This window comes from Agelaius phoeniceus, chromosome 2 (genome assembly GCF_051311805.1).
Source record: "Agelaius phoeniceus isolate bAgePho1 chromosome 2, bAgePho1.hap1, whole genome shotgun sequence".
Classification (NCBI taxonomy): domain Eukaryota; kingdom Metazoa; phylum Chordata; class Aves; order Passeriformes; family Icteridae; genus Agelaius; species Agelaius phoeniceus.
Genome location: NC_135266.1, coordinates 51,313,177 through 51,338,328, shown reverse-complemented (window position 1 = coordinate 51,338,328; position 25,152 = coordinate 51,313,177). Strand labels below are relative to the sequence as shown.

The 25,152-nt window shown below is 39.6% G+C and overlaps 1 protein-coding gene across 5 annotated transcripts in view; it reads right to left on the bottom strand.

Moving 5' to 3' along the window:
* The window catches only part of KLF12 (KLF transcription factor 12), a 234,253-nt gene that overhangs the window by 142,630 nt on the left and 66,471 nt on the right, over nucleotides 1-25,152 (bottom strand). For all 5 annotated transcript variants that reach the window (XM_077173609.1, XM_077173611.1, XM_077173613.1 and 2 more), the window contains exon 3: nucleotides 2,120-2,209. In XM_077173609.1, the coding sequence (XP_077029724.1) occupies nucleotides 2,120-2,209 (90 nt within the window). The remainder of the gene's footprint in view (nucleotides 1-2,119; nucleotides 2,210-25,152) is intronic.

Here is a 25,152-nt window from a genome sequence, read left to right as displayed (position 1 = left end):
CCTTCATGATTCTCCAATCACAGATGAAACCTTTTTTACACAAACCTTAACCCATGTCTCACTTTTGCCCTTGCAAACCTAGAGCTAACCTAGAGCCAGCAGCTGATACCAAGCCAAAACAGCAAAAAACCCAAATGTCTTCCTCTGAGTTTTGGAAGTCTGTCTGGTGTTCAGCTCTTAAGTGATGAAGCTTTGGCCATTATGCTCAGAAGACTCAAAATGCCATCCTAGTTCCCAAAGTTTCAAGAAGTTGCATCTCCCTGTACACACATATGCTGTGATGGAAGTGCAAATCTAGGGACTTTGGGCGCTATAAAACACAGACACCACAATTTCAAACTCCTACTACTTGGATCACACTTTAGTTCCCACTCCATGCTTCCCAGTTATGATATTCATCTTCCCAAATAGCTCCACGTGCTGATTTTGGTAATCACATCCTTCAAACACTTGTCCCTGTTATGTATACCAACATCTACATTCAAAGCAGTCTCCGAAGTACATGCCAAACATCTGTTTCAACCAGCTCTCTTTAGAGTTTAAGCTGTTTGCTGGAAAACTGCCATCCTAACGGCCAGCTCCTCTGTTAGTGAACTGGAGAATTCATTTTGTATTTATTGATTGTTCCCTAATGAAGAATCATAAAGGTGCCAGAGACTCTTGACCAGACACTACTTAATTAGTACTAAAGTGCATAAAATTCAAAATCAAATGAGCTCTTTGTCCAATGGCTCAGTCACTGGGGGAAAAAGTGACATCATTTTCTGCTTATACAGAAGTCCATAAAATTTTATTAAAAAACTCTAAGGAAATTAAAAAATTATATAGATTATTCATTTCCTTCCAGTTCCTAAGATACCAAGCAGGTCTTCCAGAAACAACTCACAGTTGGCTAAAGGAAGTACTCTTCATAAAGGACCCAGCAATATGTATCATACACAGAATTCATTTTATACTGAACAAAGGCAAATGGCAATGGAATCTTTGTCTTCTAAACACTATACAGAAATATCTCTGTTACATAAAAAGACATAATGCAAAGCATCCAGAAGGTATTAAAAATGAATGGATCTGTCTTTTCATCATCGTGGCTCACACAATAGTTAAATTTTTACATTCCCACAAACTACGTTGTATTGGAGTAATTTCTGAGGGTACTTGCTCTCAAGAAGACAGAGGTGAGCAAGAACTTGATTAAATGCCAACCTTTTTCTTCCTCTCAAACTTAAAGCCTCAAAAACACCCTGAAAAACTGGTATTTCCTTGCAAGTATTTCAAATTAAGTCATCCTGAAGCCAAGTAACAGAATTAGGCAAAAGCCCATCCCTACAAGGCAATAGCATTGCTGCTTCTATTAGGCTGCTTGTTGAAGGCATCTGTCTTCAGATTAGTAAAGTGGCTTGGACTCTTTGGAATAACATACCATGTACACAAGGAAACAAAGTTTCATGATTAAAAAAAAAATCCACTAGAACAGATACCCTTGCTGTAATCTACAATCATTGATACCACATTGCAGGAAAATACCCTCCCATGTTTCCTAAAAGCTATCACTCCAACACCAAGTTCTGCATAAAAAATCGAAATCCAATTCATGGTCTGTACCACATCCAGCAGCTGATGTGATACCAGCCTTAGTCCTTTATCTTAATGATAAACAAGTGCATTTCACCAGAGAGAGAGAAGGTTTCCACAAACAGAAGATGGAGCAGGACGAGCATATAAAGGATTAAACAATTGCAGTAAGGCAAATATCCCAAGAAGGCAGAACAACAAAGATACATACATAAATACATGGACTTGCCAGACATATGGTTTCCTTTACTGAAAGCTATTCTTTTTTCCTGTTTTTTAATTAAACAGCGACTTTTTTTAATAGGTGTAAAATTACACCAACAGCATCTCAGCTATCTCAGATGATTTCAGTAAGTGTCCTGCAGAGTTGTGTTCTGTGCTCCCAGCAGATCAGACTAGTTGCTCACCAGTACAAGTCCCAAGAATATATGTTCCAGAACAGCAGAAATAAAGGAAAACATAGAAAAGAAAATGGGAGGGACAGCTAACCACAGAGAAGCTGGGGAAGGGTTACCAGAGTGAGGTCACACAAACCTCTGCTTACCCCTTGCTCAGATTCCAGCAGCTCTGTTTTGACTCTGACTGCCGGCATCCCATCAAGCATTAACATTCTGTTCTCAAAGGCGCTGATGTCCTAAGGCAAAAAAAGGACAAGGTTAATCAAAAAATTATGGAAAAACCACTTTTTTCAATTCACTGGTTTAAGTTCTACCATACTGTAGAAGTATGCTTCTTTCAGCGGAAATGAAGTTAACGAGGAGGATGTAATAGTAATTTCAAAGAGTAGCTGCCAAGTTACTACTTCTGCTAAAACAGTAAATCACTCTTTCAGTTATCCTTAAAAGAGAACTAAGTCTTCATAAGCAACGAGGAAAAATCATCTCCAATTACTATTTTGTAATTTGAAATTAATTACACAGGTACACGTATATTAATTCCTTGCTTTAGAACTGAAAAGGAAAACAGTGGTGTCAAACAGTTTGAAGGTTTTGGCAGTATGCTTAGATATAGCTGATTTCAGTCAAAACACTTGTACTTCTGGTAGAGAAAGCTTTTATCGAGAGAAGTTACAGTGAAGGCCTGTACGCACACACATTACAAATTAACACACAATTGCTCAAATTTCTTACCATTGTCTTATAAAGTTATCAGCATTTGCTAATGAAAATCTCCACACACCTCTGAGACAAAATAAATTATCTCTGAGAGAGATAAAAAATCAAGTTAAAAACATGCACTGTCCATGTAGTTACGGGCACTATATGCTGAGAGCTTCAGCTGAAAAAGGATTTGCAGAACTGTGGTTCCCTGAATCAACATTGCTGCTGTTACCGGAGCAGTTTATGAGGACATACAAAACAATCCTCTTGTGCCTTCAATTCAAACAGCTTCTCAACCTGAATCAAGTTTCTACTCCAGCCAAGGCTCAAGGCTGGTGTTTGAAAGCAAGTGTCTTCAGTTGCCATTTAGTCTGGATAACATGGAGAGAATAAAAACCATTTTATCCTTCAAGCTAGAATGTGAGCTTACAAATCCAGACACCTTGGTCAGTGCTACAGAAATCTGGAGACATCACACCCATTTTTCAAATAATGTAACTGAAGCACACTTCACCTACAAGTGACTCATTTACAGTCAGTTATTAATCTGCAGCCCTGTCTGGAAGACTCTAGACTGGAAACTCACCTCTGCTCTGGTACCTCGTAGTCCTCTAACTGCATGAGAATGGAAAAAAAACCACACTTTCCCTGTGTTTCACAGGCAGCAGATGCATTCAGCACTGCGTGGTGCCATTATTAATAAGGAATGTATTCATAACCCTGTTCCTTATCATGGTTGCTTCAGTGGAAGTTTAAGGAAAATGGTCTATCGGAATGGAGATTCCAAAAGTACATTTTAAAACCTTAAACTACTTTAAACAGTTTCTTTTTTCCAATTGATACATCTCATCCCAGGACCTTCACTTTCCAGGATATAAATACTGCAGAAACTGCTTATTTTTTGCATACTCCTTTATTGTAATTTAAAGAACAAACTGAAAAAGGAAACTGATATGCCCAACATGCTGCCAAAAGCAGAACAAATGACCTGCTTAAAATCCCTGTCACCCTCACTTTAAGTCCTGGTGTATTTTAGCACCAGGGCTGTGGTTACTTACTACAGGACTGGAAGAAGCCTGATGGTGAAGCAGATAAGCAACTGAAATCTCTGTTTCTTTCCTTTAAAAGTAGATTTAGATGATTCACAAAAAGCTCTAAGTGCTTAGAGTTATAAAATTTCAGATTGAAGAACTAATTTTCAGCAGGACACCTCTGCATTCAAACATGTGAGAATGGAAACCAGTCAAGCTATTGAGATGTCTCACTTCATGCTATGCCACTGCTGTGCATCTATTGTACTTTTAAAAGCTGGCACAACAAGAAGGGGAAGAAAAACAAGTTCTTCCTATGTTTGCTGAGCAAATTATTTTGTGCACCTTGATCTTTATTCAGTGTTTGAGGCACAAGGTGGAAAAAACACAGGAAGGGTCTCTGATGCCACAAAGAAGCTGGATGAAATTGTGCCTGGCTTTACATCTTTCTCCCCAGCAAGGGCCCTGCACTGTTTACTTATTAGCAGCAGATCTCAGGTGTCACTGAGCCCCATCAGTTTGGCTGTGGTTTGAGGTGGATAAAGAGCAGAAGCCAGCGTGGCATTCCTTGCTCCCCCGGTGCCTATTTTGCAAGTTGAGAGGTCCCTCTGCTTTCTTGATTTATAGGCAGCACAGTTGAATTTTACAGCAAGATCAGGAATACACCATCATCAAGCATCCCTTAGGCTGTTTAGCTCATAGACAAAGAAGGATGAGCTGATGCTGCACCGTGTCCCTGAGGAAGTTTTACCCGCCTGAGCAAAGGGACGAGGCTGGCTTACACAGGAGGCACAGGCAGAAGGAGGGGGGAAGACAAAGTGCCACGGAGGAAAGGCAGGTTTAATGAACTGTTAGAATCTGATTAGAGGCTAATGTCCCTTTTAGTGCTTTGTACCAATTTACAGCTGATATACTTGAACCATTTTTTCCCCACTGGCTGTGATAAACTCATTAGTTTTAAAAATGCAAGCTAAACAGAGCCTTTGAAGTTTAAAACTGATAAATCATGAAAACCTGACTAGTTCATGTACCATTTAACACATTTACATTTAACTAAATTTTCATCGTGTTCTCTTCTCCTTTTGTTCTCCAAAAATCTTATTTCTTAAAAGCAGCCTTCCGAGTGCTGGTCTGAAGAGCAAATACTCTGGCTGCGAACTGCTCTGCCTTTTGGGTAATTTATAATTCACAGGAGCAATAATCACAGGAGTAAATTATTTCCAAACTATCTGATCTCTTCTGCATTTATAAATTGAAGTACGTTGTATGACACATCCTGAGAGGCCACTGCCGAGCAGATCCAGTCTGTGTGTGATCACAGGGATGACACATTCAGCCCAAAGTCACCCAGATCCTTCCAAACGGTGCTCTCCTGCCATAACCAGTGCTTGCACCACAATATGTTCAAAGCCATGCAGCAAACCAGGTATAATTGTTGAGGTTTGCACAGAGTGGGCTGTCACCTAAGGCAAAGGGGCTTGAGTTATTCCCACTGGGGCTGGAGATATGAATTGAGCTCTTCCAGGAGCCTTCAAGGTCAGGCAAGCAGATGGAACATTCACACCAGAGTGAGGCCAGGCTGCTCCAGTGCCCACATTAACTGATGACACTCATGAGACCCACTGGCAGAGACAGGTGATGTGATGTATTGAGCCAATGCATTATTCAGGCAAACTCATTTTCTTCATTAACTGTGGTAGCTAACTTCCAGCCCCCAAAATCACTCAGGTGAAGGGTACCTTAATTTGTGTGACAGTCCTTCCTTTTCTAGCCTCCCACCTCAACCCTCCTGGTGGACTCCTTTACCACCTTCATAAAATGCACAGCAGATGTAGGTCCTCAACCAGGCAGACAATCAAGCCAAACACTGCATGACCTTACCAAAACATCTGTTCTCTCAGATGAGTAACTCATCCTAAAAGAGATAATGCTCTCAGTGCCATCCGCTGGAACCTGCCACTAATCACTTTTGGACATTTATTCCCTTGAAATATTAATTAAAAACACAAATCATACCCAGGCCTGTATGGGCAACTGCTACTAGAGCAGTTGTTACACAAGACAGATAAGTTTTCAAGCTTACAAGCTCTTCTGAGAAGCTGTGGCAGTCAGTTGATAACCAGACTCTCCCACTCCTAAAAATCCTCCATTTTCAGCACAGCACCTCTAGAACCATCACTGGCATTTTCTTCATGGAAAAAGCTTTCCATTGCAACTCTTAATCAAATTATCTTTCACTACTTTAGAGGAAGAAAAAGATGCCCCAAAATGTCATTATTTCATCCTGACGCAAAGTCCCTCAGCATCCTTTAGTGTTTATTTAATTATGAATTACACTATTATGACATTTGCCATTCACAAGAAGTCCTGAGGTTTTGTAGGCAAGTTTTTCACTTGACCAAGCCATACATTTTGGGACACACTGCAAACTTTTAACAACCAGAGTATCTGATGCCACAACTGACCTCCTGTTCTGAGACACCACCAAAGACACCCCTTTAAACACCCTTTATAATTTCTTCTAAGCATAAGATGACAGAAACCAGATATCCCCAACCCACATCACAGGCTTTTCTCCCTCTCCAAGATTTTCACATCTAGCTGCTCAGTACTAAAGCCCTACTCCTGGCAACCCCAGAAAGCAAGCACTGAGCTCAGGCTTCAGAGCACCCAGAACTCAAACCTCACACTTCCTGCGTGGATTGACAAACACTTACATTCCTGTGAAAGAAAGTCTCCTTGTCTTGTTCCACTCCTGAACACACAAGCAATACAGAGGCAAGGCAGATGATGCTTCATACTACTGCCACTAATGAAAGGCTTAGTCTCACTCTTCTCACTGAAGAGACTTAGTTCTCACTGAAGTGTGAACAGAGTTGCACACTGGTAAGACAGAGACATTGATGGTTCTGGTTTTTTCCATGGTGACCTGAAAGGTTCAGCTGACACCTCAGTTTTCAAAACTCTTGTGGGCTTGACCTTAGGCATCTACCATATGACTATACCCATCCAAGCCACTGCTACATTCCTCCTCTCCCTCAACAGCACAAGGGAAGAACAGAATATAGAAAAGCTCAGGAGATGAGATAATGACAAGAAAATCACTTATAGGGTACTGACACCAGCAAAATGGACTTCATTTGGGGAAAATTAATTTATTGCAAATAGAGTTGGATGAAAAGAAAGAGAAACAAAACTAAGCACCTCCACCCCCAGCTTCCTTCTGCCCAGGCCCAGCTTCATTCCAAATATTCCTTTACTTTTCTGTACAAACCTAACTTTTAACATTACACTCTTTGATTTTGAGAAATGAAGTATCAGTTGAGGGAAGAGCAGTCCCAAATTCACCATTCAAGCTTACAGTACAAAGTTTCAAGCTTAAGGGGAGTACATTTGAACAGCTAAGAGCCATGAACAGTTTTCAGGCAGTCCTTCTGACCCAAAGCTATGACACAAAACGTCCCCCGCCTCATCTTCAGGTTTTTTTACACAAGTTTTCTGTACCTGCAATCATTTCCTAATTCATCATTATATTCTTGGGGTAATTTTTATTATAACAATATTCTTGACAGTTGATAAACACAGGGCTTCAAGTCTTGCTTTTTTTATACAGACACCTTAGAAATATCACTGAACTAACCTATGTCAGTTATATGCCCTATGAATAAGATTACCTTGTTAATTTTTCCCAACAAGTATACCCAAATTTATATTATTCCCTTTGCTTACATTACTATACTAAAGTTATTCATCAAAGCAAGAGTCAGCATAACACACCAAGACAAAAAACGTGAAGTGATCCACTCGAGGTAAAGTAGAACCTTTTAATGGTATGACTAGGTAAGTTTTTCAAAATGTGAAATTGTTTTTTTCTCTTAGTTTCAAGGCATAATAGAAAAATGAAGGATTAGCATCTCTTATCAAATATAACAATCTTCATAGGGAAAGGAAACCAAGGAAACCTGTCAACTAACTTAGTTTTCTTAAGACCTTTATACACTATACAATGAGATCTGTTATTCACTTTAATGCAGTTTTCTCTGAGATGAAACATACCAGTTAAAGAAAGTATATTCATGTGGCTACAAGAGAATCACTTAACTGGGAGTTCTGCCAGGGAACTGGGGGTAACAACCCATGTCTTGCCATAAGATCTTCATCATATGTAATTATATCCATAGCTGTGTGAAATGTTCATAATGAAAGGAGAGATTCTGGTAGTTCTGTATTTTACTCCAAACTTGAATTTTCAGTCAAATTCACTAGAAACTATAGTTTGCCTTTACTGATGCTTCAAGGAAAGCCAAAACAATTTATGCAAAAAAAAGTGAAGTAAAGCTTTAGACTTCTTACTGTTTTCATATGAAACTGGGTGGGGTTGATTCTAGTTCATTTCAATTCACATTAATTTTCTTTGGTGAGAAGGGACACAGACTGCAAGGCATCCAGTGAACAGGGAGGCATCACAGCTCTAAGCTTTTTAGGAAGGATTCTGAGTGTGATCTCCTATTACAATTGTGCCTGCCAGGTAGAGCCCAAACCTCAACAGTGGCTGTGACTTGATGCTGTCAGTGCCTGAGGCACATGCAAGAGTTGGCCCTCAGCACATGCTCCCAAGCTCAGATCCTTGCTAGAAATACCAGACCTGTGCAGCTGTATCTCACTCACACCAGTACAAAGATGTGCACATGCAAAACAAGTTTCTCAAATTCCTAGTCCACTGCCTAGACCTCTTGAAGAAAATATTACTAGTTTTGAAAACAGCAGACTTTCAAAATTATGAAGTACTCAAATCCCTAAGGATGTAGCTATGCTGTAATTTGCAACATATTTTTACAGATCTGTCTCCAGGAAAAGACTTCATGTCAAGACAATACTCAGTGAAGATAACAGAGATCTCAAATTTTGCTGCTAAAATCTTTTTTATTAGCTTGGGTTTAGGTTAGTTTTAGGGAATATAAATAGAACTGAAGAGACATGAGCAGCTTCCAGGTGACAGAGGATCATCAAGTGCATTGGCAACTAGAGGCCAATCTGCTATTTCTCAAACTCAGCATGCAACCCTTCAGCTATGATGGCTTAAAATCCCTTTACATCAGCTCTGCTGTCCCGCCAGTTTTAGTGCTTCTACAAAGAATCATGGATCCTTCCTGTGGTACAGAATTCAGACACAATAGGTGACAACCAACAGTACTTACACCAGAGCCGCACATTTAACTTTCATCAACATTAATGGCTTCATTGTTTTCCTTCTAATAAAACATGCACAGAATATTTGATTTTTGTGAATATCAATGGATTAATTAAGTATCTGTGGATTTTCTTAACCTTATACTTGGAAGTCACATAATGAAAAAAGCCCAACCTCTCCATCAAAAAAAGAGAGGGAAAAGAGCCATCATTTCGGAGTGGCACATATTTAAGAAAGGGTACATGTGCAGAAAGCATGTACTACATTTATCTTCCACAAGAATTATTTTAAAAGACATCTTTTCAGAATACTTGATACATAATAGCAAAATAAACTCTTGATAGTTTCTCCTTTGGGTTTTTTGAAGTACAGACAAGTAGTAAAGACTACTATCAAGCCAAAACTCACTACTTTTTCCCAAAAACCCAACAAAAACAAAAACAACAAAACCCTAGTAAATGAATTAAATTGTCACTTCTCCTTGACCACTATTATAAGACAGGTGTTTTTTTAAAAACTCTTGCTCAATTTCCAAAGCAGTGCTCTAATATCGTATGGCAACTGCCCTCAAAACTGGAGAAGAGCTCACAGAAGAGTTTGAAGATGAATAAGACTTAAAATGAAAAACAAACCTCACCACCACCTGGCAAAAAAAAAAATTGGAACAGGAAACAGAATAATTTTTCTAGTATTACATTGACCAAATTTGCACATATTACTTAAAGGTTACCTTCACTGTTGTCTAAATTGTGACTATTTTGTACTTGCTGAGCAAATGAATATTAAATGGCATTGCCCAGGAGCTTGCCAGCAGATACACAGTGACTACAATTTTACTCTGAATTCTGACTGGACCTGCTCTGGTCAGAAAATTAGCTGCTGAAAGCACAGGGAGCTGGCTGGCACAGTTCCCCCACCTTCCACTGTGCAAAGTCTGCTTCCATAAAGACAGATACAACATGGATTCTGTGTGCTGGAGAATAGAAAGAACATTTAGCATGTAGCAGTAGTCAACAATTTGGTCCAAAATTTGTGCTTGAGGTGTTATGTGGCAGGCCAAACGTTGTTGGCTCTTTGGCAAGAAGAGAAGATGCTTTCTACAGTATCTGCTTGGCACCATCATTCTATGCAGTCCAAAGGGACCATCACCTCAAAGCAACTGCACCTTCAGCTCTACAACTGCAAAGCTCCAGATGGAGCAGTGAAACAACCCAAGTAAGCTCTTTCATAGGCCTGGGCATCATCACTTGCTTCAGAAAATAAGCCAGCCCTGGCCATTTGTGTTTCTAAGTAAACAAACACACTACCAATAATACTGTCTGTCCCACTGCTGCATGGGATCATACCCAACCCTTCAGCTCAGCAACCAAACTGAGGTTTTTGTCCTCCTCCAGCTGCCATGTTCACTCCCCTAAAATAAAACATGGCAATAAATTGATGGTCAGGGCCAAAATCTGGCTTCTTATAAACCACCGACATTACAAACTGTATCCTCTGAACAAGAGCAATATAAGCTTATGACAAGGTTAAATACACCTAGTGCCTTTTAGCAGCTGAGGCACAGAAATGTTAGGCAACTGGCACTGCCTCTATGCAGCAGGTAAGTAAGGGTTAATTCCTTGTTTCTCACTGATCTGGGAGCTCCAACACAGAGGCAGAACAAAAAGGGAGACAAGGAAAAGACAGCCTTTGTAACAACCAAAATTCAGAAACTTCAGCTAAGACTTATTTTTTATTTCAGATTTTCTTTGTTCACATGCAATTTTTAAAAACTTTTGGGGTTTCTTACTATTAAAAATAGAGCAGTATATGACACCCATAAGAGAACAACTTGTTCCCAGCAGTGGCTCATTTCCAGCTCAGCCTGTCATGCTGCCCATGACAGGAACAGCAGCCTTGAGGAGTGCACCTTGTGTGCATGGCACCTTCCAACACCAGGTATCGTAGGAAGGTTCACACAGAGCCTCAGAAACCATCTGTCACAGTTAATGTACAAAGTCACAGATACCACAGGCAGTAAGTGGTGAAACCAAGTGCTTTTTCAATGGCTCTGTTCCAGCTGCCAGTTAGAGCTGTGACCACAGTCTCAGCCTCAGAAGCACAGTCAGATAGCAAAAGCATATAAAGCTCATTTGATTCAAGGACAGGCCAAAATAACACAAGATTAATTAAACAAAACTGAATGACTGCACACTCAGATGAAAAAGTCAGACTACATGCCAGAAACTAAGCATTACCCCATGACCTTTCCCCACACCTTACATGCATGTGTAGGAGCAGCATTTGCTGTACCTGCTTCTCACCATGGAGCAAACTCGCTGCTTATTCTGACATGTTTAAAGAAAGGGTGTATGCTCTGATGAAACTCCCAAACTGCAAATGTTTAACACCCTGTCCCAACCCAATCTCTGTTTTATTTAACAACAGTTTGAGGTTTCTTGCTCCCCACACGCTTCAGTGGAAACTCCTGAGAAAATACTAATATTGAAGATGGTGAGTAGTACAAAGCACAAAAAAAGGGAAAACACAGTTCAAATAAAGGGGAAACTCTTGACTTCTGTTCATTTAGTGAACAAAATACAAAGCACCTCAATTCATTAATAAGAATTTTTAAGCATCCACCAAATATTTTTAAAAATTGTGTAAAATAACATTTTGATCTGACTGGCTGCATCAACTGCTAGATCAAGCCAACACCTAACTACTCACAAGGTATCTTCTTACTCAAGACAGAATGATCAAAATGCTTATGTACAAAACTGTCAAATTAGATTCCACAAGCAATAAATTATAGTAGAATTAGGGCCAATTTTAAAGGCAATTCTAATTAATACTAAGAATTTCTAATTAACAAGTTTTAAATGTCACCAACATGCATTTCCCACAGATTCTCAAAGAAATCGTGATTCCTCAAACATGTTTAAAAAACAAGTGCTCTGCACAAAATTACTGCAAATTATCAAAATAATGGCAAACTTCAAGATTAAAGAGTAGTTTAAGTAACTCTAGACAGAGCCATAAAAATCTGGAAAACATCAGAAAGAGATATACAAGTAGCACACATAGTAGTACATTAACAGACACTCTGAACTTTTATTAAAACTTCTTTAAAAGGCAGCGACACCGAATTTGCTATATAAAGCCAATCAAACTTGGCAGTTATATTAAATTAGAGGTTATAAACAAAATATATGAGTGTGTGTCTAGGCAAAAGACAAGCTAATGCATAATTCATTTATACAAAGTCATTTTACAGCACGAAATACCATGGAAAAACTGGGGGAACAATGAATGCTATAGCCAAGCTGGTTTTTTTTCTTAGGATCGCAGGATAATTTAGTGGGAAAGCATTTCAGGAGATGTCCAGTCGAACCTCCTACCCAAAGCAGGTGCTAACTGGAAACCATGGGATTTGCACTGGAACTGTAACTTACACACAGAGAGAAGCTGGTCTCATGACAAGTCTGCTTGTCTGATGGGCTGGGGACTGGCTGAAAAAAACTGGACTTTTCTACAGATTTGTTTACCAGGAACTATCATCAAGCACAAAAATATAGATACAACCTCTGGCTATGCAAACTTGGAAGAGGTACTGGGGCATCACTCACACAACAGCCTTGCTACCGCCTCTCCCTAAGCATCCATTATTGGCTATTGAAAGCAGAAGCAGCTAAGGTAGATGGTCATTTGTTAATAGAAAACACATTTCTATTTTTATGTCTTTTCTTTATGTATAATACACGCCAAAAATATCAAAGGTAAATCAGCTCTAAACCATGGCATTCTGGTCTCAGGAGCTGCACTCCAGAATGAACTGACGTTCTTCTGCCGAGTACCTGGTACGGATCACTGCCAAAAGGAACCTAAAGCCAGCTAGGCCACTGTCTGTTCTTCTGCAGGATCTCACTACCTGACATTTACTGCAGAGGTAAATGAGATGGCCAGCACACAGCATATACAGCTTGGTATGAACTTCAAACAATAACTTCAGAGCCTCTTCCCTTTGTTCCTCTCAGTGACTATTTAAATGCTGAACACGCAGTGATACAGCCTGCCCATGTGTACTGCTGCTGCTGGCCAGCTTCAGGACTGGGAAAAATCACAGCCAAACAACAGCACCTGGCAAAGCAACCTATTGCTGCACTCTCTGAAATGCTCAGAAGATTTACACCAAGCTATACAATAAAACTAATCATTCCTACCTGCTTTTCAACTGTACCTTGCATCAGAGGTGCCCTTTGCAAAAGCATTTGACAGAATCATATGTGACTGCTAAACGTGCACCACTGGGTCTTTAAATCCTCATTAGTGTTCTTGAAGTCAGAGCACCTGATTATACATTGCACAGCAAGAAGATCTAACAAAGTGTTGTTATTTGTATCATCCTTTCATCTTGTATCAACCTAGCATCGTGCTCCCTTTAAAAAATGTATAGTGACCTTACCCATGTCAAGGCTTTCAAGAAATAATGCACTGAGATAATTGGTTGCTTGGCATCATACATAGCCTTCAGAGCATGTGTCAAGCCCCAAGTCATACTAATATATTTAACATTTCTCATTAGGACATAAAAGAAATTGTGTCTGTATAAATCACATATTTATTCCCAACACGTGGCTTAGTTACACCGTGTAAAATGATGAAAATGATTTCCTGTCCACATTAGCTATGTCTCACATAGACTAAAATGCTTTTATTAGATTTACTTTGCACCACAAGAACTGGATGGGTTAAGCTGCTCATATTTTTAAACAATGATCTCTGTATAGAGTGTTATGTGTACTGCATCTTTCTGAAGATACCCAGACCTCGAACATTAATAACATGACAAACGACCTCCATCATTATTCTGGTTGCCAAAATTCAATAAACATTACTAAAATATTCTCACCACTAAAATCACAGCCACAGTTGTTTCAAGAGCAGTGTTTATCAGACACTGAATGATGCTGGACACAAATCTGGTGAGTGATTCTCTCAATCAACGTAGCTGATTCACAAGAATGCTTTCTATGCTGAAAGCTCATGCCAAGTCACCACTTCACATGTAAAAATATTTTAAAGAATTTTTTTCATGAAAACATACCTTTTCCTAAAAATCACTCCTCATGGGACTTCAGCTAAAAGAATCTGGGTTTTGTGATGAAAAGCACCAAAGTTACATCACTGTTAGTGCTGATTCCTAAAACGTTCATCCCCTGGCTCAGCACCATCAAGACTTCCATCCAATGTCTGTGGGCATGTGCATGCCTTTAGTATTTCAAGGTATACTCTATACTGTCTGAAGATATTAATGAATTCATAATTTCAAGAATTTTAGAAAAAAGCTTGGTAATTTTATTACCTGTTTGGCGCCAGGGAGAATAAATTATCCACTCTTAAGTGAAAAATGTGAAATTCTACCATTATTTATTTTCAAGTTTAAAATGGTGTCCGAAACATTCAGGGGTGGTGGTTTCTGTTCATATTTTGTCACTTGTTTGGGAGTTTATGGTGGTTTTGTTCTTCTTATTGTTTTGGTTGGGTTTTTTAAGTAATGATAACTCTCATCTGGTCACGTGCATGAAGAACAACAGATTCTCTAAATTTATTTGCAACATGAAAGAATACTTGCAGAAATCAATTGATTAATCTCTTATTTCAAAGCACAAATTTAAGTATTAACCAAAATATACCACAACTGTGAAAAGAAAAAAAAAAAGAAGTAATATCACCCATTCAACTGTGAGGAACTACTAGATTAATCAAAGTCATCACTGTTGATACTATATCTGATTATCAAGTCCCACAGAACCCTACTCAAAAGGACAAAGCAAGCCCTTTAGAACTAGAAAAAAAATCCTTCCCATTCTACCATACAACTGCTTCAGGTTCAGATATAAAGGTTTATATTTGGATTGGATAGTTTTTGTTGAAATTTAGCAAGTGGATACCAGTAAGTACTTCACATGCTCATCACTCTGAAATGCCTACTAAGAAATAAGTAATAACATGCACCTATGCAGGGCAGAATCCTGGCTGACTATTTGCAATGTTCCCCAGGGTTCAAAGCAGTACAAGCCAATATAGGAAATGCCCAGCTTCATTCCTCATTAGCAAGGAATACAGGTTCATCAAAATGTGATAAGCATTTCTGAGTTGCTATCTCAGAAAGAGCTGAAGGCAGCAGACACTTCAGGGTACAATAACACAACAAGCAGTAAATGATTACTCCTTAAGATCTGTACAACTTGCAAACTTTTACAACTGAAACCTTCAGGATGTTTAACTAAATGAACAACAGTTTAAGAAAACCACCACAATCATGCTAGAGCAGATCACGACCAGCCCTGCTGAGAAGGGCTTGGAGGTGCTGGTGGGTGAGAGGCTGGGCATGACCCAGCCATGGGCATTCACGGCCCAGAAACCAAACGTGTCCTGGGCTGCATCCAAAGCAGCGTGGGCAGCAGGGACAGGGAGGGGACTCTGCCCCTCTGCTCTGCTCTGACCCCACCTGCAGGGCTGCATCAGCTCTGGGGTCCCAGCACTGCAAGGACATGGACCTGTTTGAGCGAGTCCAAAGCAGGGACACCAGGATGTTTTGAGGGATGGAACAGCTCTTGTGTGAAGAAAGGCTAGGAGAATTGGGATTGTTCAGCCTGGACAAGAGAAGGTTTCAGGGAGAAATTACAGCAGCCTTCCGGTACCTGTAGTGAGCCTACAAGAAAGATGGAAAGAGACTTTTTACAAGTGTATGTAGTGATATGGTAGGACAAGGGGGAATGGTTTCAAACTGAAAGAGGGTAGGGTTAGATTAGATACTAGGAAAAAAATTCTTTACTGTGAGGCTGGTGAGGCAATGAAAAAGGTTTCCCAGAGAAGCTGTGGATGCCCCATGCCTAAAGTGTTCACGGCCTGTTTGAATGGCGCTCTGAGCAACCTGGTCTAGTGCAAGATGTCCATGCCCACAACAGTGGGGCTGCATCTTTAAGGTCATGTCCAGCTCAAATGATTCAATATTTCTGTCTCTGTGCAGGCAAATAATGGTAGGTCACTTAGGTCTGGATTACAAATAAGAGACTTCTCTGATACAAATGTACACACGGCCCAAAGAAGGGCATGAGGAAGCTGTCCTAACCCAGGGGGATGTCCTTCAGAATTCTCTTCAGGACTCTTCAGAATCCTCTCCTGCGTACACAGGGTCTGGTGCTGCATAGCTACACAGTGCAAATACTGAGTCTGGAGGCTGAAGTGAACTTTTCCCCTTGTTTGCCTTGCTCATATCATATTTAGGATTTTACTGTTGTTTAGGGAACAGTTACAAACACTTTAAATCACATTTGCCTGGTGTGATCTTTTATTTATTTACTCTAAAGATCCCCACGTGGGAGATTTCAGAGCCAACGGGGTGGAAGAATTTCAGTGTTTTAAAACACTTTCTGATGAAAACAACTCTGTTCTTATAAAAGATTCCTCGGTCTCTCATCCCATCAGGCTGGCACTGTGGAGAGACACCAGCAAATATAAGCAGATGGGTTATCACATTGGTGCCCTTCCTTCCACACTGCAGTAACTGTTACTGATACGCACTTGTGACTTGACAGAAATAACACATTTACTAGAAACACAGGAAAAAAAAAAAACAACCGTCAAAAAAAAAATCTAACTTTGTACATCAACTGATAAACAATAAATGCTACCCAGTATCCAGAGGAAATCTAGCAGAACTAATCCCAGCCTGCATCTGGGAATTAAGAGTGGAGCACAGCATACCTAGTAGATTGACTAGTGATTGTCCATCACTGCTGAAATCACTGGAAATATGTTTTTTCATTAACAAAAGCAGAAGCTCACATAATACTACATTCAATAAACATTGACTTTTTTTCTGATAACCTTGTTTCACATTAGGTAAATAAATGCCTTTTTTCTGTGCCACATTTTATTATTAAATACTTGCCCAGGCTCTTCTAGAAGAACTAGCAATTGACATAAGATTAATACAGAAGAATTCTTAAGCTGCATACAGCTCACAAAAACCAGAACCTAAGGACATCATTAACTCTTGTGGAAACTTGCTATGCCCAAAAGTAAATCTTTTCCTTCAAGCAAAAGTGCTAAGCAGCCTTGATTGTTAGGAAGTTTTGCCAAAGATCAAAGAGCAATGGCACATTTATATTCAGAATAACCTAAGAGTCCAACTCTTGCTTGAAGCCAAATACACAGCTGAAAAGGATACAACAGGAGTTGATTGTTCTTATTACCACCGACACTCAACTATTTACTTTTCCAGTGTTTCCTTGTCCATTCTCCATGCTGAAGAGATATTATCAGCTGAAGCAGAAAACCAGAAACTTCCACACCAACCAAAGAGGGTAAATTGGTTTGATAAAAAATTAAATCCTACAACCTTTTAACCTTAAAGCATCTTTACAAAATGCACCCACTTTGAAATGACAAAGGCTCCAAAACCTTTGAAATTATCATTACCACTATAGAACTAACAGCAGGTATGCTTGGTTTATAAATGCTTTCCATATATTTAAATATATAACAGAATAATTACCCAACCTGTTATGAGCATCTTATATCAAGCCATGAATTACCATCTCATTTCACTACATACAAGACGTATTTTCAGAGATCTATGTTGCTTGTCCTCCCTGAAGAGCTTTGAAAGTCCTCAGTAAGAAAGCATGATAGCTGAATGGATTCAGATCATTCTAAAGAAAGGTTTGGGTCCTTGTACATAAAAAGCCAGGATATTGTGAACTCTCAGGGTCTCTTTCTCCATATTAAAAAAAAAAAAAAAAGATTAGCCTTGCTTTCTGCAGAGATTATTAAGGCAATTCACTTGTTTTACATCCTGTGATAAAATAAACTCCACTGTCATGCTGCCTGGAGCTCCTGTATCTCATCCATTATGTAAATCTCCAAAGAGTAGTTCAGCAAACATCATCTCAGTTCTACTGCACTTAAGACAACCTACACATCCAAGTTAATTTTCGTCTTCCTAAGACCAACAGGCACTCCTTAATTTGCAAGAGAGATTCTCACTGTCATCTCACTTCAGAAACACCTAATCCCAAGTCCATATATTTTAAATGAAACTCAAGACTGTACTCCAAATGTTTGGGGTTTGAGGGTTGTACCACGCTCTTTTAAAAAAAAAGGAAAAACAAAGCCAAGGAAAAAACAATGTTTTGTATCTTGCTATTTCTAAGACACCTTTTGTCAAGTGTTTAGCCATTAGTGGTTGGGGGTTTTTTGGTTTTTTTTTTTCCCCCCCTAATACAAAATACTGAAATATTTTTATATTACTTAAAAATTAAGGTAGAAACTCAGCACATTTACCTATAATGTTTGAAAGTCTAGGCTTTTGTTGTCACTGGAGCTATGCCCACATGTCCATCGCAGCTGACTGCAATCACAGCTGCAGCTGACTGCTATCAAACTGAACACCAAAAAACTTCAGTAAATAGCAAAGTTCAAAAGAAGGTGACAGCCTCAAAGCAGAGAACTTGCCCTTTCCTGACTCATCACCAGACCTCTGGATAAGAAAGACTTAATGAATCACCACGTGGGAAGCACAAGAGTGAGATTTAGATTAATACTGGGAGCCTGTTTTCTCTTTCAGACACATGTCCTTGGGTATAGGAAATACCATATCCAGTGGAATCATTATTCAGGTCTGTTAGCAATGGATCTCAGTACTAAACTGTCCTCTCCTTATGTGCTAGCTACTGAATTCTAACACATTCTTCTACACCACCATATGAGAAGTGACAAATTGCCATTGTTCGACATCATGCTCTCCACAGGATGTCAAAAATACTAAAATCCAAATACATTTATTTCTACCACTAAATTCTTATTGTCAGATATGTAGGAAAAGGAAAACAAGAATACACAGTATTTCAGTATCTGGTTCGATGTATTTTAATCAGCACCACTGTTCAGATGGAGAAGATTCTTCTCCTCTTCATCACAAAGAAAAGATTAACTCCAAAATGCAATTAGTTGTGATGCTTCATAACACTGAGAATTAATATCTCCACACAAGAGAAGTATCTTTTTTCCATGCAAACTTACATGCTTATAACTAATGACCAGAAAGAGGTCATTATTAAATAAGCTGAAGTAGCAAGTCCTGTATATCTGTTCTTAAATTGTTTTATTTGATGGACCATGCTCAACAGAAATTATGGTTATTCTGTTTCTTGGAAACTGTAAACCTGAGAGTATGAATTTAAACATTTCTGTCCCCATTAGGCACTTTGGAAACTGGTGTCATACTTCTGAAAATACACACATTAAAATGGTCTTGTCAAGCGGCTTTGAAATTAAATGCCTGGTGCTTCCCTCTCTGGAGCAGTATAAATTTAGTCATTACTAGAATTAGTGTAATTGTTCACTAAGTGCACTAGGATTAAAAGGTGAAATGATCATGGTGACTGCTCTTTCCTTCCCAAGAGACCACATGGCAGCAGAGAAGTCAGGCTGCAAGGGATGCTCAGGGCTGGAGAATGAGTCCAGCAGAGTGGAGCCTCGTGTACTCACAGTGTCTGTACCATCACATCTTACAGGCAGAACAGATGTCCTTCCAGGGAGGACAGAGAAATCCCATGGGAAAAACTGCCCTCTGGAGATGCTTATTGCTCTCTGCTGACTAGTAGAAGACAGGAGCCTTTAGCAAAATGACTGAAATTGAAAAGAACAAATCCAGGCATTCGCGATCTAGTTCTCCGTGGATTATGTCCCATCAGCTTAATCTAGTCCCCAGAAGAGATGTCAAGGCTGAAAAAGGAACTGAAGAATGTGGTTTGAAACAGACAGTGGTTTGGAAACACCAAACCAGGTTTCTTCCAAGTCACCTAATTTGTGCGGCCCTGGGCCATGCTGTGAGGTGAAACAAAGCCTGCTGGGCCAGGACACGCATGGAGGCATTTCCTGATCTAAGCTAAAGCAGTAACACTCTTGGCTCGCTTCCCTCTACAGCCTGAACCGGGGAAATGTTCACCTGAAAACTTCTCACCTAGATCTTTACGCTGTTTCCACTATCTGACTTCATACATAGCCCGCAAGACAAATTTTGGAGACAAAGAGCCCACAGTATCAGTTTCTGCTCCACCTGAGATGCAGGTACTCTGTTTTTAACAACATCCCTCCCTCCCTCCCTCCCTCCCAGTAGGGGAACACCAACACACACCACACATTTTCAACACAAGAAATGGGAACCAAGGATGTCTTTGCCCATGTTATAAAGCTATTTGTTATTTTATGTTCACAGGCTGGTTTTTGTTAACTCCGCTGATCTTTTCAAGATGAAGTTTTTTGGATTCTTTTTCACTCCCAAACTGAATTAAAAGCCACCTGACAAAAAACTCCTCAAACTTCAAAAAACAAAGCAACATTTACAGGAGGATTGTGACCACAGGATGCATTTAAAAGCTCCCTAGGACCTCAGATAATCAGATGAAGTTACCATACCCCAAGCCTTATCACCAACAGCAGTAACTAACACAAATTATAGATGCTAACGCATTTACTAAGTAAGATCATAAAGGGTTTTCTATTAACTTTCAGAAGTAGTTTAAACAGCACTCTGCAGAACGGAGTTATGTCAGTAGGTGCTGAAGCAAGCTCTTAAACAGCTTTCACCTACATCCACAATTTACTACCCACAGACCATCCTCACCACCTATCTCTTTATGGAGAAGTGATCCAGGCAACACTAGCAAGATCTACCTTTGCTTGAAAATGACATTTAGTAATTTTCATGACTTGAACTGTGAAAAGATAATTTTAAATATTCCACATTCTTATCACATTTTTTCAATTCTAGACAAACTACTTTCCTGTAAACTGCACTATAATATGAGCTGCCTTACTCCCCCACACATCACCTCACATGAAAATTGCTGCCATCCTCTTTTATACAATTCTCCATTCTTCCTATTTCAAAAAAGTGTTTCATAAAAAATTTTAATTCAAAAACCAACACACCTGAAATATTCCACAGCAGCTCCAAGCAGAGCAGAAGTCTGTGCAGACACTGGATGGAAACCCTCCACACCACTACTGAGCCAAAGACCTTTCTCCCAGTTGTGAACAAAGCCTTTGGGCAACTTTGTTCTGACTATTTGAGAATACAACCTTATTTATAACATGTGAAGATATCGGTATTGATTTTAGAGCAAAGCTTGAGATTTTGCAGAAGACCGGGCTTCAACAGGGCAAGTTTAACTCACCCAGTGCCTACTTTCTATGCCTTTCTGAAGAGTCAGAGTGCAAAAAGACCACAGCTATCTTCAATCAGTAAAATAACACTTCTGAAATATACTGCATTTTTTATAGATAAAACTTAAAAGCAATAGTTAGGATACCCCATGGATGTTTTACCCCCAATGCACACTGGCAGAAACTAAATACAAAGATGAAACCCTCAAAATCATAGCCCAATCTTATTTAAACAAGGTCAGATCACAAGCCAACTGCTAAATATGATTTGTCCATAATCTACATGTATGTGTGTCACCAAAAGAGTTAGGAAATGAAAGGAATGTAGCCAAGATCCAGGATCCATAAACAAGAAACTGAGATTATGAAAGCATCTGTCTGGCAGAAATGAAGAAAATGAGCTGTGTAGAAAAGATTTTGTACTGCTGTTCATAAGGAAAGCCTAATAAGAACACCAGGGTCTTTCCAGAAATCATTCTGTAACTTTGTAAATACAAGGGGAACAGGAAGGAGTTCATATGCAAACTCACAAAGCTGAAGTGGTTTGTTGCAAGCAATCTAAAATGCCTTTTTCTCCTTGGAAAATTTCAGTGTTGGAAATGACCCCAGCAATTTTTCAGTCGTAAGCATCAGCTCCAAATTCACCTCACCCCACCGGCAGTAGGGCTGAGCCTACAGTGAGCAAACGTGGAGCTACAGCACGCACCATGCACAGCCCTCCAGCACTCAGTGGGAAAAGACAGGAGCAAGAGACAGCCCAGTATGTGGCTGCTGATGTAAGGAACAGGAAAAGAAAGAAAATCACTGCTGCTCCTCCCTTTCCGCAACATGAGATTTGGGGAAAAGCTTCCCTCCCACTCTACAGTTTCAGCATTAACTTTTACATTTTTCAGTGACAGCAAGTAAAAGCAGATCTGTCCTATGAATATGACTGAGCTCCAGACAACTGCCTGCTATCTATTTACATTGTGAAATATTCATTAAAAATCAACTGTTAAGGGACCCATCTTGATAAATGCTAGACAACAGATGAAACCAACAGAACTTCACATCCCCATGCCTTGCTGAATGGGGCCATCAGTCATTTTTAAGTAGTCATTTGTTACATTGTTTTATCCAACTAATTTATAATCACAATGAATTAAGACAAAACATCAAACTACAGCCTCTTTGCCTGAGAGTAATCTAAACTGAAAAGCACATGACAAAAAGATAGATTGATGGTCAGTGCAAAGTAATTCCCTCTAGATTAATATATTTCACCAAGCTGATATTTCTAGTCATAACTATATTCCAAGAATCCACTGAACGATGCTAGATGAGAAAGGCTTCTTAAGAGCAGCCGCTTTCTTTCTAGAAAAACTGCATTTGTTTGCAATACAGAGGGGACAGCTGACAAGAAAAACCAAACATATCATCACACTGTTACCACTATATTGGCTACGCAAATAAAACCATAAAACTTCCTTGAAACATTCTCAAATACATTTTACAAAGTCATTTTTTATCATGACCAGATTTTAAAAAGCATGAAAAAGCAAAAACATGAAGTCCAATGAACCCAAACTCCACACAAAACCAAGGCAGATCCTGAGTGAGATGAGATAACCCAGAGGCTTGCCCAGCTGGCAGTGGAGCATGGGGTAGAGCCCTAGAGCAACCAGTAGGTTCTGCACCCTCCCATGCCCTTCTACATGCAGGAGCCAGAGGAGGTGAGGCAAGGGCATATAAGAGGTTGGGAGGTTGCTGAAATGGGGTGAGCTTTCAACAGTTCAAGAAACACCTCCTTGAGTCCCTTCCTCTACACAGCTGAGCTAAAGTTTGCTCTTGGTTGGTTTGGTTTCAGCTTTTTTTGAAGACATGACACACAGAAAATTAGGAGTCATCCTTATGCCATGAAACTCAGTGTTGTTCATCACTTTTCCATCATTAAATAACTTAGAACATCATTAAACTTGATCAACTGAACTGCCCAGTGTTATTTCTAGAAGCTGTTCATGAAACCAGAGTGTGAGTGGTGTGACTGCACCCATGGCCACTCATACAGTACAAGCCAGATCTGTGCTTTTTCAATTCGAACAACCTCTTTTTCCCCTGTAGTTTTGCTTTCTGACCTTCTTTCAGTCCTTTTTACCTGGTTTTGAAATCTTGACCTTTATTTTGCCCAGAATCTTTGAGCTACAGTTTTTGTCAGTTACCTATTTCCTTGCCAGCTCCCACCCATATCACGCCCCACTACACCCCCATTCAGCCACTGTACACTGAAAAACATAAACTTTAAATATCTGATTCAACAGACAAATGAACCTCTGGATGCAGCTGTCAGTATTATGGAAAATGCAGAAGTATCATAAGCTGCATGCATTCAATATGCACATTTGCTGTCAGGTTTATTTTTGCATATTTCTTTTTTCTGCTAGATATTAATCTAGCCTCATTTTATAAGATAGAAAGAATTATGCTCATTTTTCCTTCATCAGTTGCATATATGCTTAGATATCACTTATTTATACAACACCACATTTACATATATTTTGAGGCAGACCAAGGTAAACCTTAAATATACCAATATAACATACAGTCAATGCAACACAGGCTGTTTACACTCCTAACAATACACCAACATTTTCATGTCAGCAGTGAAAATCTTTCAAAACTAGATTAGAAGAGGAGCAATAAAACAAAAAGCTAAGGCAGGGTGCTGGCTGAAATCCAATCTCTTCCCTATTGGAGCCAGAACTTTATCAACTGATCTTAACAGTGACCACAGAGAAGCCTTCTCCACCTCTATTGCTTAAGCTTTCTGGAATTATTTCTTCCCAGAAAAGGAATTTTTAGCCTTGAACTTTGAATTCCTCTATATAACCACATTTTTTTCTTATTCAGTGATATGATTTAATCACAGTACTTTCCTTATATAAAAGACTACCAGGAGGATTCAGAGTCCTACATTTGCAAAGGCTGCCAAACAGAATACATGTGAAGAAATAACTCAGAACCCCCTTCCTTATCTGCACATATTTAGAGCAGCTTCCCCACAATCACTGTGGGATATCATCAGAAGGGCATGAGAGAGTGGAACTATGGCTTGACAAGAAAGAGGTCACCCTGTTCTCCAGTTCTTCCTTCCTCATTCCACCACTCTGTGTTAAACCAGAAAAGTAAAAGCAGAGAGAAGAACAGCAATACAGAGCTAACAGAGATACAGCTCTCATGCAATTACAGAAACCTGCAGAAAGTTCAAATTCTCCCAAGAGTCTTTTGCTTGATCTGGAAGCCGTCCCTCCTCTGCACAGACTCTGGGCATGACAGCCCCTCTCAAGAAATAAATCCTTAACTTTTTCTGCCCTGGTGTCACTTCCCAAACCAAATACCTAAGACATAGCCTGTCCTAGTTACTTCTCAATCCAACACAGAACATTACCACACTATGGTAGCACTGCTCTGTGCTGTCTCCTGGACAGCAAGAGTAGTCCACTGTAAAAAAATTATATCCAAAGATGGCTTACAGATAATTAGTTTGGTTTTTTACCCTCTCACACTTTGTCAGTGAAGTGCCTCCCCAAGCTTGTAAATACAGGATTTTATCACTGCACTTCTGAACGATGCAAAAGTAAGGTTTGGAAAGTATCCGTTTTTCACTCTGCTATTCATAGCCAAGAGATCTGAGCAGGGAAGTGTTTGCTCTGCCACAACACTGGCCCATCCCAAGCTATCAGACATCGGTATGGGCAGCAGCCGCTGACCTGTCAGCAATCAAACCAAAGGGAAATTCCTCAACATTCTGTGCTCTGGTTTTAGCAGGCAACAACTGCTGCCTCATGTGGGCATATGGGCCCCTGACCCCATGGAAAAAATTGTGTACATTTCTGCACAGCTACTAATACCACTTTGACTGTATCAGGGTTTAAATTTGGCTCTGGGAGGCTGGAGGTGTTTTCTGGGACCTGCAGCATACAAAGCAGATGTTCTATGGATGCTTCTGAAGATTGTTTTGCTGGCTGTTATTTCAGGAAACAAAATCCAAAGACACAGA